At 40.9% G+C, this 13,529-nt stretch overlaps 1 protein-coding gene across 2 annotated transcripts; it reads left to right on the forward strand.

The window, feature by feature from the left end:
* Positions 1-2,807: 2,807 nt before the first annotated feature.
* On the forward strand, positions 2,808-12,538 carry shox (shox homeobox). 2 transcript variants are annotated; one of them, XM_086123825.1, is made up of 6 exons: positions 2,808-3,258; positions 4,260-4,471; positions 6,571-6,628; positions 6,763-6,872; positions 11,769-11,981; positions 12,384-12,538. In XM_086123825.1, exons 1-6 carry the CDS (start codon positions 3,015-3,017, stop codon positions 12,471-12,473), a joined length of 927 nt encoding a protein of 308 aa, XP_085979951.1. In that variant the 5' UTR covers positions 2,808-3,014; the 3' UTR covers positions 12,474-12,538. The 2 variants fall into 2 exon arrangements, with proteins under 2 accessions (XP_085979951.1, XP_085979952.1); XM_086123826.1 differs by lacking the exon at positions 12,384-12,538 and having other exon boundaries at positions 6,784-6,872; positions 11,769-12,040.
* Positions 12,539-13,529: the final 991 nt, after the last annotated feature.

Here is a 13,529-nt window from a genome sequence, read left to right on the forward strand (position 1 = left end):
CAGCTCTCGGTAAAGATCTTTGCACCCTTGCACAAGTGATTATGGTGACATGCTCAAAATGTTGTTAGCGATCCATTTCACATATGAAAACCATTTTTGGTCCACTTCTCGACAACCCAACGCATTTGGAATCATTTTAAATGTTGACACACGGTCGTACACCATACATGCTAATAATCTGCTCGATATGCTGTGAGATCAGCGGGAGCAATGTGAATCCACGCCCACACTATTTTTTTTTTAAGAGTGCTCCCTCGCTATATCACAGTTCATCATTTGCGCCCTGCTTTATCGCGGAATCTTAAGTGATCATTTCTTTTTTTTTTTTTAAATCGGCCTTTTGAGTATTCAGGCCAGTCTAAATACGGTTTTTCAATGCAGTGCCATTTTGTGCCGGGTAGTACTGATGTTTGAAGAGTAGAACAGCAAGAAAAAGGGGCAAAGAATATCTCCAAGTCAACTCTAGTAAAAGCTATTGTTCCAGCAGAGCAGGACTGTTAGTCAAAGCAGTAATCGTTGAAGGTTTATAATTACCGTAACATTTTTGTACAGCCTGTTGAGAGAATTTGTTTAAATGTTCTTCTGGACCATGCAAGTGCACATGTGCAATGTCGTCCACCCCTGCGTTAATGTCTGTCTTTCTGTCTCCTCCCTCCTCCTGACCCCCCCCCCCCCCCCTCCCCCCCTCCCCCCCACACACACCCATTGAGGACAGCCTCATTGAAGAATGCTGACGCTTGGAGTATGTTAAGAAACATTTGCAAGCAGGTAGGAGGAGGAATTCCTCAGTTCCTCTAATGAGAGTAAATGGAAGGATGAGAAGAGACGTTCACATGTCACCTCACCACTGGGACTAATTGGCTAAAGAATTATGTGTCGTTTTTTATTTGCCAAGTGCTTTTATATTACAAATAGCTACATGAATGACAACAGTGAATATTTCAGTGTCTATATTGCTATTTATTGGATATATTCTCTATTTTAACTGATTCTCGATATTGTAATTCACTATGATTTTCTCTATATATGTACAGGTATATTCAGGTTAAATGAATACAAAAATCAACTCATGACATTACGGCTGTCTGCGATGAACGAAGTATGATTTTATATTTAAATATGAATCCATTTATGTAATCCTAATTAATAATAAGAAGAATAATCATCATCATAATCATAATTTTGGAGCCCGTGCAGCAGTAGATGGATGTTTTGCCTGTTGAGGAGCAGAGCTTATTATTGAGGCTCCTTTAAGAAGTGTTTTTTTTTCTCTAAAATGCAGCATGTTTGGAAGGATGCAAGCTTCTGATTGGAGCACACAGTGTACAGCACCTCGAAAACAAGACTTCAATATTATACTGAAACATGGGAAAAAAAACTTGATTTCAAGGACAGTTTAGTCAAACGTGCACTGGGCAGCAGGCTTTAGTCAACTGCAAGAGTATTACATTATATTTACATGCAGGCTTTTCATAGAAAGACAAATAAATAGATGATAACATAATTATCACCTTAACAAATGTTTATTTTAAGGATGGGGAAACGCCTTTTGGTTGGGTGTAACTTCCGACTTGCAGACGACAAGCTGGTGCGCATTATTAAGAGCGTTTATTAACAGCAGAAAAAAAGCGTCGCTTTGTGTACACGTGCTCGTGTGTGTGCACTGTCTGATAAATGGAGAGACATCCAAGCGCGTCGTTAGAGCGCAGCCGAGGAGCTCTTAAAGGAGAGAGACGCGGCGAGACGTCGCCTGCCTGCGCGGTGCTGGCGGGCCGCCTTCCCCGGGGAGCGCGCGCCTTTCCCGGCCTTTTTTGTACTCGTGCGCCGGCCTACACTGATGGAAGCCCAGTTAAAAAGTCTTTATGGACTCGCTTGTTACAAGGGTACATCGAAGCAACATTTATACCCCTCTCCACCACCCACCGCACCCGAATACATACAATACACCACTGATTTATGTATTGATCTCTTGCCCACACTTGGCAACCACAAAGGATTACAGCACATTAAATACAATATAGATTTTCCTCACCTTAAAATGTTTTGACGACGTATGTCGTATAATTTAACAATAACATAAAATACAAATACAAGTATATATGTATTACATGTAAATATATATACAGTATGTAAACAAATATTTCAAGTAAATGATTTGCTATGGTCTTATGAAATATTTGACATTTTTAGTGGTCCATATGAAGATAAACGTTGCTCTTCAGTCATTACAAAGGCAGCATAAAAGAAAAACTGCTAATAACTGTCCTCAGAATAATAGCGCGGTTGCCCAGTAATATACATGAAATAAAAATCCAAGTACTGCTTGTGCATTGTTCCCAAACCTGGACGATACGCAGAGGCAAAAAAAAAGAATAATGTTAAAAAATTTGGTGCACGATTTGCCTTTCAACAAAAACTTTAAAAAAAAAAACAACTAAAGGGGTAATCATTCGGTTACTTATTTATTTTGGGGGGTAATCAATTATGAATAGAGCCATGATGGGCATTTTTTTATGATCCCCCACCCTCCCTTTACTTTAATCCATTTAAGCGCCTCCATCAGTTCATCATTGATTAGTGGAGTTAAAAAAGGAAATAAAGAAATAAAAAGCAAGCGCGAGAGAGAGAGATAGGGCGAAGGGAGGGGCGGCGGTGGCTTGCTGAAAGTCGAATTGTGCGTGGAGTGGAGCTAAGGCCTTTAATTGCGCCAGACGCAGAGAGGAGTGTGTGTGCGTGTGTGAAAGGGGGTGGGGGTCTTGAGCTGGTATAAATACTTGGCTCTCCAAAACACACTCACAACAGCAGGAGTGATCTCACCTCCACTCCTTTCACTCCCACTCTCTCATTGCACTCACCGCGAAGCAGTACGGAGCTCTCACACGGCGTGGATTTTTATTTTTTATTTTTTTCCTCTTTTATTTTTCTTTTTTTTTCCAACCCCCGGGAGGAGTAGAAGGATCGGGGCCAGGGGGGGGGCGGCTTTTTTTTTTTTTTTTAAGAAGGAAGGGAGAGTCATGGAAGAGCTGACGGCGTTCGTGTCCAAGTCGTTCGAAGCGAAAAGCAAAGAGAGCAGCAAGGAGGCCATCACGTACCGGGAGGTTCTGGAGACGTCCGGGTTGGCCCGGCCGCGGGAGCTGGGCAGCCCCGCCGAGCACGACTTCAGCGAGGGCGCCCACTGCCCGCTGCACGCCTACAAGGAGCATGTGGAGCTGGACAAGGACAAGCTCAAGGACTTCCACGTCACGCGGCCCGCCGAAGGTAACCGTCTCGCTCCGGCACCCCTCCAAAAATAAGACTACAATTGATGCTCTTTTTTTAAAAAGAGAAATAGAGCGCGGGGCGCTGCAAAAAAAAAAAAAAAAAGAAGTTCAATTTTTGTCGACGGACGCGATATGGGCGACTAAATAATGATTTTAACGCTAAATCTATGATTTTATTTCTATTCATGGAACCTACGATCGATAAGACCCCCCCCCACACAAAATTTAGCAAAAACTTTAACTATTAGAATTTATTTAGGAAATGTATTGAAACGGTCAAACACTGCATTCGTTTCAATTACTGATTTTTTTCACATAAACTGTAAAATAATAGTATGTCCAAACATAGCTGCAAATATGACATTTTTATGATTGTTAAATTGATGCGCGACTCTACTGCGTAGTGCAGTGTATGGTAGTATTTCTTGGCTTATTTAGTTTCTTTTATTTTAAGACGGTAGAGTCATATACATACAATATGGAATCAATATTAAATTCAATGGTGATTATATTTCTTATTTGTACTACGTATTAAGTGGTCCTTGTCTCGATTAAAAGTTGACGTACAGTAAATTGCAGTGCATGTGGAGTCAATCAACATCAAGGAACAATACTTGTACCCCCAAGTACCCCTACTTATGGTGTCTCTTTGACTCCCAGAAAGTTGCATTAAATGCACAGCACATATTAAAAAAAAATCCAGGATGAACATTAACAAATTGTCATTTCAAAAGCCGGTGTCCAAACACAATTAACATCATTCCTGCCATACGACTTTTAAATTGTCATTGATAAATGCTCAAATCAAATGTTAAAAAAAATATAGCTGCTGTCGAAACGAAACCACCATTCATCAAAATTATATACCGAGTGAGTTTAGCAATGAATTATCGTTATTTTTTTTTTAACCATTTCATTGGCAAAAAATAAAATAAAATGGCGTGGAAGGTGCATTTGTCGACCTTGCATTGATTGTGCGTGGTCGGGACGTGCGCGCAGGCATCTACGAGTGCAGCAAGGACAAGAAGGAGGAGGTGAAATCGGAGGACGAGGACGCGCAGGGCAAGCTGAAGCAGCGCAGGAGTCGCACCAACTTCACGCTGGAGCAACTCAACGAGCTGGAGCGCCTCTTTGACGAGACGCACTACCCGGACGCCTTCATGCGCGAGGAGCTCAGCCAGCGCCTCGGGCTCTCCGAGGCCCGCGTGCAGGTACCACCTGGATGGCAAACTTGCATGGGGGGGGGGGGGGGGGGGGGGGGGGGACCGGGAGGGCACTTGATCGATCGAGCTCACCCGCAAACAGACAAGAAACCATTTCAGTCGTTACCATATGCGAAATATGACGGCGCAAATAGTTTGGGGATTTTGGAGTTTTAATATCCGGCAGGTTGCTCACTCCGCGAAAGAGCTCGAAAGGACACCAAATATTATTGCATGTTTCAAATGATAATGTTTCGCAGGGACTATGCAAAATAGGTGAGGTCACCTGGAAAAATATTAACAGCCTGTAGATTTCGGTCAATTGTGGAGGCAAATTTGTCATTTTTTTAAAGCACAAAAATCGCTATTTTTAAGTGCAACCGCACAATTTGAAAGTCATGTTTTTATGTTATATGTATCCCAAAACATACTTATTTTTCTTTTCATTCTTACATTTATTATCCTGATTAAAATCCCTCATGGGCAGATTCACTTTACAATGTATTGTAAATATGTTTTGTGCACGTTGCATACACGCAGCAAAAACACACACACACACACCCGTCCTTCTAATATTTAAATTCACATTAAAAAAATGTCGTAAACACGCCTGACCTTCCTACCACTGTGCAGTGCATTGTAGTCTACATACTAGCAATAAGTCCCCTTTTTAAGTCATTCAGCATTTATAATGCTTTTATAGCGCTGCATAATGTCCGCAAATCTTTCTCCTTTTTTTTTGCGCGGGGGGGGGGCAGTTCCCCCCCCCCCCCCCCCCCCCCCCCCCCTGCCCTTTAAGACAAACCCAAACTCATTCCTTTGCAAGTTTTTGGGTGCATTCATTTTGGGGGTTTTTTTCGTGCATTTGGAGCATCTGTACGTGGATGTCATTGAAAGTTATGAGAGTCAACCACTAATGTATTTAGTGCGAATATGTTGGGCCGCGCTAAATTAAATGTCATTATTCACTGTCTGGCATACAAGAGAAAAAAATTAGAGCGGAAATGAGATTAGCACGTATCATTGAGTGCTCCTCACTAAAGGAATAACTGTCTCAAACCTTGTAGCTCGCACTGTACCGTGCAACTCGCATTCGACACTGAAGCATCATGCATCATAATAACAATAATAATCCTGATTGAATTAACTGTTTTCCACTTCGCTTTCGGCTGACCCCCCCCGAAGTGTATCGACCGGGCCGTTGTTCATATTATCGTCTTTTGAGCCGGTCGTTAATTCCTCATCGGTGTAATGATCGTTTTTGCTGGGGTCCGAGGGGGCGGGGCTAGTTCAGATTATTCATGAGGACAAATTAGTTTGATGATGATTAATAATCGCCTGCAGCCACATATAAGAGCTGCCAGCAAACTGCTAGAGCTCGATTTTCACTTCTGAATTTCATTTTCCTTCATTTAAAAATATCGTCAATAATGCACAACGTTTGAAATATTGTACTTTAATATCCAGAATTATTTTTATTATATTTTAAAAAATGATGCCACAAAGCTTTCATATTGACCGTTTTATTTCGTTAACCTTCCACCACCACTTGAGAGGGCTTAACACTTGACTTCAAATAGTAACATGCACTTCATGTCATGTGTCTGCGTATATGTAAGAGGATGCCTTGGGTATATTTTTCTGAGATTGAGAAAGTGTGCCCTGCTTCTAATAATGTAGTGTAATGTAATAATATATTACTTTTAAGTTTGTTAAATAATTTTGAAAAATACATAAAGTATTTTAGGTGTTCACTTTTCCATTATCCTGATATGGCTTGTTATGCCTCTCTAGCTACCTATCTATCTCTCTATATATAGATAGATATATCTATCTGTCTATCTAAAATATCTATACATAGATAGACAGATAGATTTTCTCTCTCTCTCTGTGTATCCATATATATATATATCTATATCTAGATAAATAATGCAATGATGCAATATTTTGTGCATGCTTGGAGGTTTGAAGGGCTGTATCAAATGCTTGCATGGACAGCTTTTTTTTCTTTTCTTTTCCACTGACAAGAAAAAAAATACCATCACGGTGGTGAGTCTTTTTATTTTTGCTTATTTATCTCATGGTGAAATTCTTATTCCCAATTGCAGGTTTGGTTTCAAAACAGAAGAGCAAAATGTCGAAAACAAGAAAACCAGATGCACAAAGGTAAATCTTTTTCAACACTTGTTTTTAAAAATGTTAAATTGTGCCTTTTGTTATATTTTGTTTGATCAATTCAAAAAATATTCTAAAGAAGTGTTCCCATCTCACATAACAACAACTGTCTGGCTGTCTGACAGACATCTTTCCCTTTTCTCCAGGGGTCATCTTGGGCAGCGGCAGTCACCTGGATGCTTGCAGGGTGGCACCCTACGTCAACATGGGGGCCCTTCGGATGCCCTTCCAACAGGTAGGCCATACAATCTGTTTGTAAAGGTCATTTTTGGGTGTGGAAGGGGGGTGTGATACTACATCATCCAGTTTAAAAATTGGAAATTTCACCTAATGGTACAGGACCTTTAAGTTCTTGGCCTGTGAAGTTCCTAGAATGAAAAGGTTCCTGTACTGTGGCATTTTGGGGGAGCTCTGGAATGCATTAATGGCATTTCAACTCATTTCAATGGGGAAGGTCGATTTGACAGTGTGTAAAATGAGTTATAAGCTTGGAAATCAACGACCAGTGCACATAAAATGCAAGAGTATCCATCCAGTCAGATATGTTCAACGCTACAGACAGCGCCCTCAAGTTCATAAGCCCTTGACGGTGGTCAGGGTCGATGAATATACCTTGGAACTAAAATTAGTCAGTAGTCCCTGTGGTCGAAAAACACGATGGTCCTCCAAAACAGGTCCTATTCGAGGGTAATGACCCCTCTCATGAATTGCACTATGTACAGTAGCCGGGGTAGGAACATGTCATCCCTAGAACTGAACAATAAGCCAAATTCTAATTGACATCGCAATGTAAAATGACATTTTCAAATCTCAACGGCTGCAATTTTGAAAGACAAAACAAAACAAAACAAGAACAAACAGTGTTTAACTTCAATCGGTTGGTAGGCTTTATTTAAAAAAAAAAAATTATTCAGGGCTCCGTGTTACCTTTTTTTCCTTTTACAGGGGGCACACTTGAGCCTAACCTGAGAATCTTTAAAGTGCACACAAATCACAAATTAACTTGCGAATATTCACTTTCCACTCATTTTCACTTTATTAAAAATGAAGGTGCAGAATTGTGGGGGAGAGTTTGCCAGGAACAAAAAATATTCAAGAGTTTTAAAAAAGCATAAATATCAGCAAATTTATTGGTCACACGTACGCAAGTAGCTGAAAAATGTTTGTTGCACTCAGGCGTGCTGCTGTTGTGACTTTCGGCTAGTCCCAACATGTAATTATTATACTTTAGAAAACAGATGTATTTTTTTACATTCTCTTTTACGTTCAATCTTGGATATGGAAGAAATTTAACTCAGCAGCTCAACTCAACTCAATAAATGAGGTCAAGGTAACACTGCATTACTGAAACATAGAGTACAGACAAAAGAAGTACACCAGTGATGGTAAAGAGGAAAATGGTGATGATGAAATGGACGTGACTATTTTACCATAGTGGAATGACAAAGGTGTTAAGCCACTGATGGCAAAATGGAAAAATATGATCATAATCACACAACAAGAACTGGAACATATGATTGCAAAAGCACAATGTGCAGGTCTGTTCGAGCTGCTCAGTGCAATCAATCAAAAGCGTATTAGAACATAAGGTCCATAGTACAAAATATCAACAATAGAACAGAAAAAAGGTTGCGCTTGATATATGTCAAGCAATGGAAGAAGTGACATTTACCCCTTTTGTGTGGACCGATTCCACACCTTTTACCCCCCAGTAGACAGCGGACTTCATTATCCTCCATTTGCCTCTCTCTCTCTCTCTCTCACTATGTTGTGACATGCGGCGGCCTAATTAGGCCAATGGGGCGGCAGGCGTGAGAACATGAAAGAGACGATGAAAGCCGGGGAGGGGGTAAAAAACGAAATGACGCTTATCGAGGTTGAGCTGGCAGAAGGAGCATGAGGCCTGCATGCTGAGAGATGCTCGCCAAACAGAGTCAAAGCTAGAGTGAATAAAACGCGTACAAGGGAACATATATATATATATACACACACAATTTGATGTAATTTTTTTTTCCCATAAAGAAAATTGAATGACTCTGTTGCAGGGTCATCATAATACCTTGACAAACCATGCACTTCTTTAAAAATAAGGTAACCAACCACTTTTAATAGTGAAATAGCAAAATAGAGTGATATGAACAGCAATTCTAAGTATATTGAAAAAAACCCAAAACGGTTGTAAATGATTTAAACAAGCTGAACGTATCACATGATTATTGAAGAGAAGAGGGGAAAATTACGTTGGTTGACCACATTTTGATCATGTGCACAACCAAAATGTCAGCATTTTCGTTTTTAGCATCGTAACTTACTTTTTAAAGTTGATTTACAGTTTTAATTTGTTGACCAAACTCGTAATTCAAGCTCCTCGTACCCATTGAAAAAAATTGAAATGACATTCATCTGTTCCAAATGCCAGGAAAAATGCTTTTAGTCAGGAAAAATAGTACTGTGTTGTACATAAACATAATAAAATAAGAAAGTTACGCGCATCCATACGCGCGCGCACCCACCCCCACACACACACACACACGCACGCACGCACACGCACCATTTTGGTTGGCACCACAAGACAACCAAAATGTCAGGGGTCGGCGTTCCCATGAACAGGTGTCTGGTTGCATCAAAAACGGACAGTTTCTTTATGATGACTGTCAAATGATTGTTGACTTAGCAAAGGTAACGCTTGGCGTCCATGCAAATAACTGACATAATTTTTTACTGTTGGTGGCTATTGTTTTTTGTTGTAATGGTATTATGGATACAATGGAGGTCAAGTTTTGATGAACGATGATCTTTAGGGCAGAGATTTCACTTAGTCATGGCTAATTACCTGCCTGTTCTCTGGTTATCGTCACACTTTTACTCTTTACTCATACAGCCTTCGCGTCGCATCAAAAGTGCGATGCCACTGATAGCTAAATTTAAGTTAGGATCAGGGACGTAACAATAACCGCAATATTGTGATATTAAAATTGCCACGATATCGTCGTCGTCGTCATCTCATAATGTTAAAAGCACCACATCTCTATTCTGTTTAAAATTTCAGGTTATTTTCCATTTGTGCAGTTGGATTGGATTGGATAAAACTTTGTCAAACGTACTGTATGTGTCACATGTAACATAAAGCACAGATGAAATTCAGTTCCAGCAGTAGTTTCATTCGTGTAGTTTCATTTGAATTAGGCACGCTTTGGCCACCGATGTTTCAGACCAGCGCTAATGGCCAGATGAAGGGGAATGTGACATATGTGAGTTCCTCCATAAATTGACTTGATTCACAATGTGTGCATGAATTAGCAAGTAAATGCCTCATTATTAAGTGCTATTAGTGTTATCAGCTGAACACAACATTGTGAACTACATAGACCATGATACTTTGTGTCGCTGAGCCAATCAGAGCAATTGAAAAATAAATGACTGGGCTAGTCTTATTTCTTCTTTGTCAGTGCTTTATATATCTATATATCTATCTATATATATATATATATCTATATCTATCTATCTATCTATATATATATCTATATCTATCTATCTATCTATCTCTCTCTCTCTCTCTCTCTCTCTCTCTCTCTCTCTCTCTCTCTATATATATATATATATATATATTGGCCTACACATCATGCAGTTTTCATAAATACAATGTAAATGTATATTCATAAAAAAAAAACAATCACTAGTTTGCATTCTGTTGCTGTGTACTGAAAAAAAAATCTACAATCTCGAAATGTGGAATTTTTTGGGTTTCATCCGAAACAGCAAAAACAAATGTTCATCATGTTTTTTTGGTTTTGCGTTAGACAGTTGGACCACCTGTTTTTTGTTTAGGTGGTGCTGCCTCCCCCTAAGAAAGTGACTTAATGTAGTTTTTAATCAGTTCGTCACAATGTTTGTTTGCCCTTGAGGTGCTCAGCAACTCTAACTGGAAACAGTGTTGAACTGTCATTTTGATTTTCAGTATTTTAGGCTAAAAGAATTTATAAAAACCCATACATGGTCAAGTTAAAGCTTCTATTTGGGTTGGAAAGGCAAAGCACAAAATAGTTTCCCACTTCTTCATGTGCCGTTTGAAACACATAAAAAATGGCAGTGTTGTCTTCTTCTGAAGTCAGCACGTTTCATTTTCACCTCCTTCTATTAGGAAATAATTGCCCAGAATGTGAAAAGGGATATGCCATGCTGTTTATGGCCTTTTTTTTCTCGTTAATCCTCCTGCGCCGCCTCTGACTCAGGAACATGTCTGGATAAATATTTATAACTCCAAATATGTGAGTATCTTTTTAGTGCAAAAAATAGTTTATTTATGCACTCGAATGCATAATCAGCAGAACAAGATGGCATATTTCAAGGGTATCACGGTGCACTGAATGAAGCAAATATGTTCTGGGCCTCAGAAACACTGATTCTGGACGATGCAATTTCACATGTCAGAGTATGTTTGTGTGTGAAATGTGTGTTTGTAACAGTGAGAAAGTGAGTGTGAGAGAGAGAGAGAGAGATAGATAGAGAGAGAGACGTATGATTCAGTAAGTTTTAGTTTAAAAAAACAGTGAAATGAAATAAAATGGGTAATTGAGGTTACGTTTTAATTGCATCACAGTGTGAAACCTAAGCTCATTGCACCCATCTGCAGGCACCCAACAGGGTGAAAGAATAGCCACACTATGACAAATGTCCACAAAATAAAAGTGTATCATCACAGGTTGTATCACACAAAGTTTTACAGACACTAAACACACGCCCACACACTTGTTCTGGCTTTGCGGGATGGGATTCATTGTAACACACACCATATGAAAATATTCCGAGACAGTTTTTGTTTTTTGGATTTGAATCTGAAGCTCTGTCTAGTGGCCTACACGGCCGCAGCTCACCCTAAAACTTTGAAAAATGCTCAACTATTTGCCTTACGACTTTTAGCAAAAGGCTGTGATGTAGCAGTAGAAACACAATAATTGCTCGATGGATTGATTTGGTGTCGAAGAATTTCATCGTGGCAAAGTTTCAAAGTTGCATCCTTCCATTTGTCTGGATGCAGCCCTCGGAGAAGTCGAAACACTTCTCTCCTGAGTTAGAGACCTGTAGCCAAGCAGCCCTGGTTCCAACTTGCATCATTTATTTGCTCTCGCAGGTTCAAGCGCAACTCCAGCTGGACGGCGTCGCCCACTCCCATCCCCACCTGCACCCGCACCTGGCCGCCCACGCCCCCTACTTGATGTTCCCGCCCCCTCCCTTTGGACTACCAATCGCCTCGCTGGCCGACTCGGCCTCGGCGGCGGCGGCGGTGGCGGCGGCCGCCAAAAGCAACAGCAAGAACTCCAGCATCGCCGACCTGCGACTCAAGGCAAGGAAACACGCCGAGGCGCTGGGACTCTGACCCCAGGGGGTTGCCCCTCCTCACCTTTAACCCCACCGCCACAACACCCACCCCCCCACCCCTGCCCCGCTGGCCTGATGGCCTGTAATGGCCTCTCACACAAGACTGCGCCTGTGAAAGGGCCGTGAAACTCACAGCTAAAACTAAACACAAACACTGAGCGAGAAAGTAGACGCGTCGGAGAATGTGTATGTTTTCTGTGGGGGGGGGGGGGGGGGAGACAGTCGGAGGAAGATTTTATTTTGAACAAAAAGGGAGGAGGGAGAGCGAGAAAATTGTCACAAAAGACCAGCTGCCAAAACAAACCACTTTTCCAGCGAAGCGGTAATGAAATACCAATGAAGTCACCTTTTACTTTTCGCCCAACAGGCAGGACTTCTGCGGGGCCAGTGGCTCAGTCCACTCCAGGCACAGATCACATCCCAGGGACCGTACAAACACATGTGGATGTCTGTCTGAGAGCCCGGCACACACTGAGGACTTTAGTGTCAATTACAGTGGCAGGCGACGGGCAATGTTGAGGACGGTTGAGTGGGTGGGTGTAGGAGGGGGCTGGGGGGGGCAACACTGGGGGCACATCTCCACACCCCACCCGTCCTGACCTCTTCTCTGCCGTTAACAAATTTATTTGCAACCACTGTGTCCGTGCATGGAGGCCTTCCTGCAAAGCTCACCATTACTTTCACATACAACCCTGCCCCCAAAAGGCCCTGAACACTCACTTCTCTTCTTCTTATGGACTTGTGATATAACAAAAGCAACAACTTCAACCTTTTTTCAGTTTTGTTTTGTTTATTTTTCCGGACTTCCTCCCACTTCCTTCTCGGGCTTTTGTTTCTTTCTATCCCGGGTGAAGAAGTGAAGATCGCCTTTGCACTTCAGGTCTCGTATGTTGTGGGTGTTTAAAAATGGCACTACAAGCAAGATGCTACTTTATTAAATTAAAGTGGGGGTGGGATCGGATGGGGGGGATATGAGTCAGATGTGATCCACAAAAAAAAAAAAAAAAGATGAAGGGTATAATCGCGTTTTACAGTGCCTAACAAATGTATTCGACCACCACCGAGTCCAAGGTTATAGCATAGCTGCCCTAATGTTGTTTAAAGCACTGTGAGGAAGATCTTTAGCCAAAAGGATATTTTTAACACTAAGATATCAAAGTTGAGGAAAAAAGGTAAAACACATGATTATATATTGGTGAAGAAGAAAAACTGTGAACATTTTAACGTTTGAATTTAGGTACGATTCATTTAGCCAAGTCTTCCCCCTCAAATTTATTGATAAAACGTGAATTCTGCTCAGAAATTCCTCTTCAAACATCGAGAAATCTCATCGTGATGCAGGATTTGGGTCTTTTTGGTGGTCAAATACATTTGTTAAGCACTACGTTTCTATTTTTTTTTTTGTAATTCTGAAAAATATGAAGGCATCAGTAAAACTGAAATGCAATGGTGTGCAGTTTAAGTGCAATACTGTAAATAGCGAAAAAATGTTAAACAGCGAGCAGTTAGTCGA

This window comes from Hippocampus guttulatus, chromosome 11, assembly GCF_054856545.1.
Source record: "Hippocampus guttulatus isolate MCC_2025c chromosome 11, RoL_Hgut_1.0, whole genome shotgun sequence".
NCBI classification, from domain to species: Eukaryota; Metazoa; Chordata; class Actinopteri; order Syngnathiformes; family Syngnathidae; genus Hippocampus; species Hippocampus guttulatus.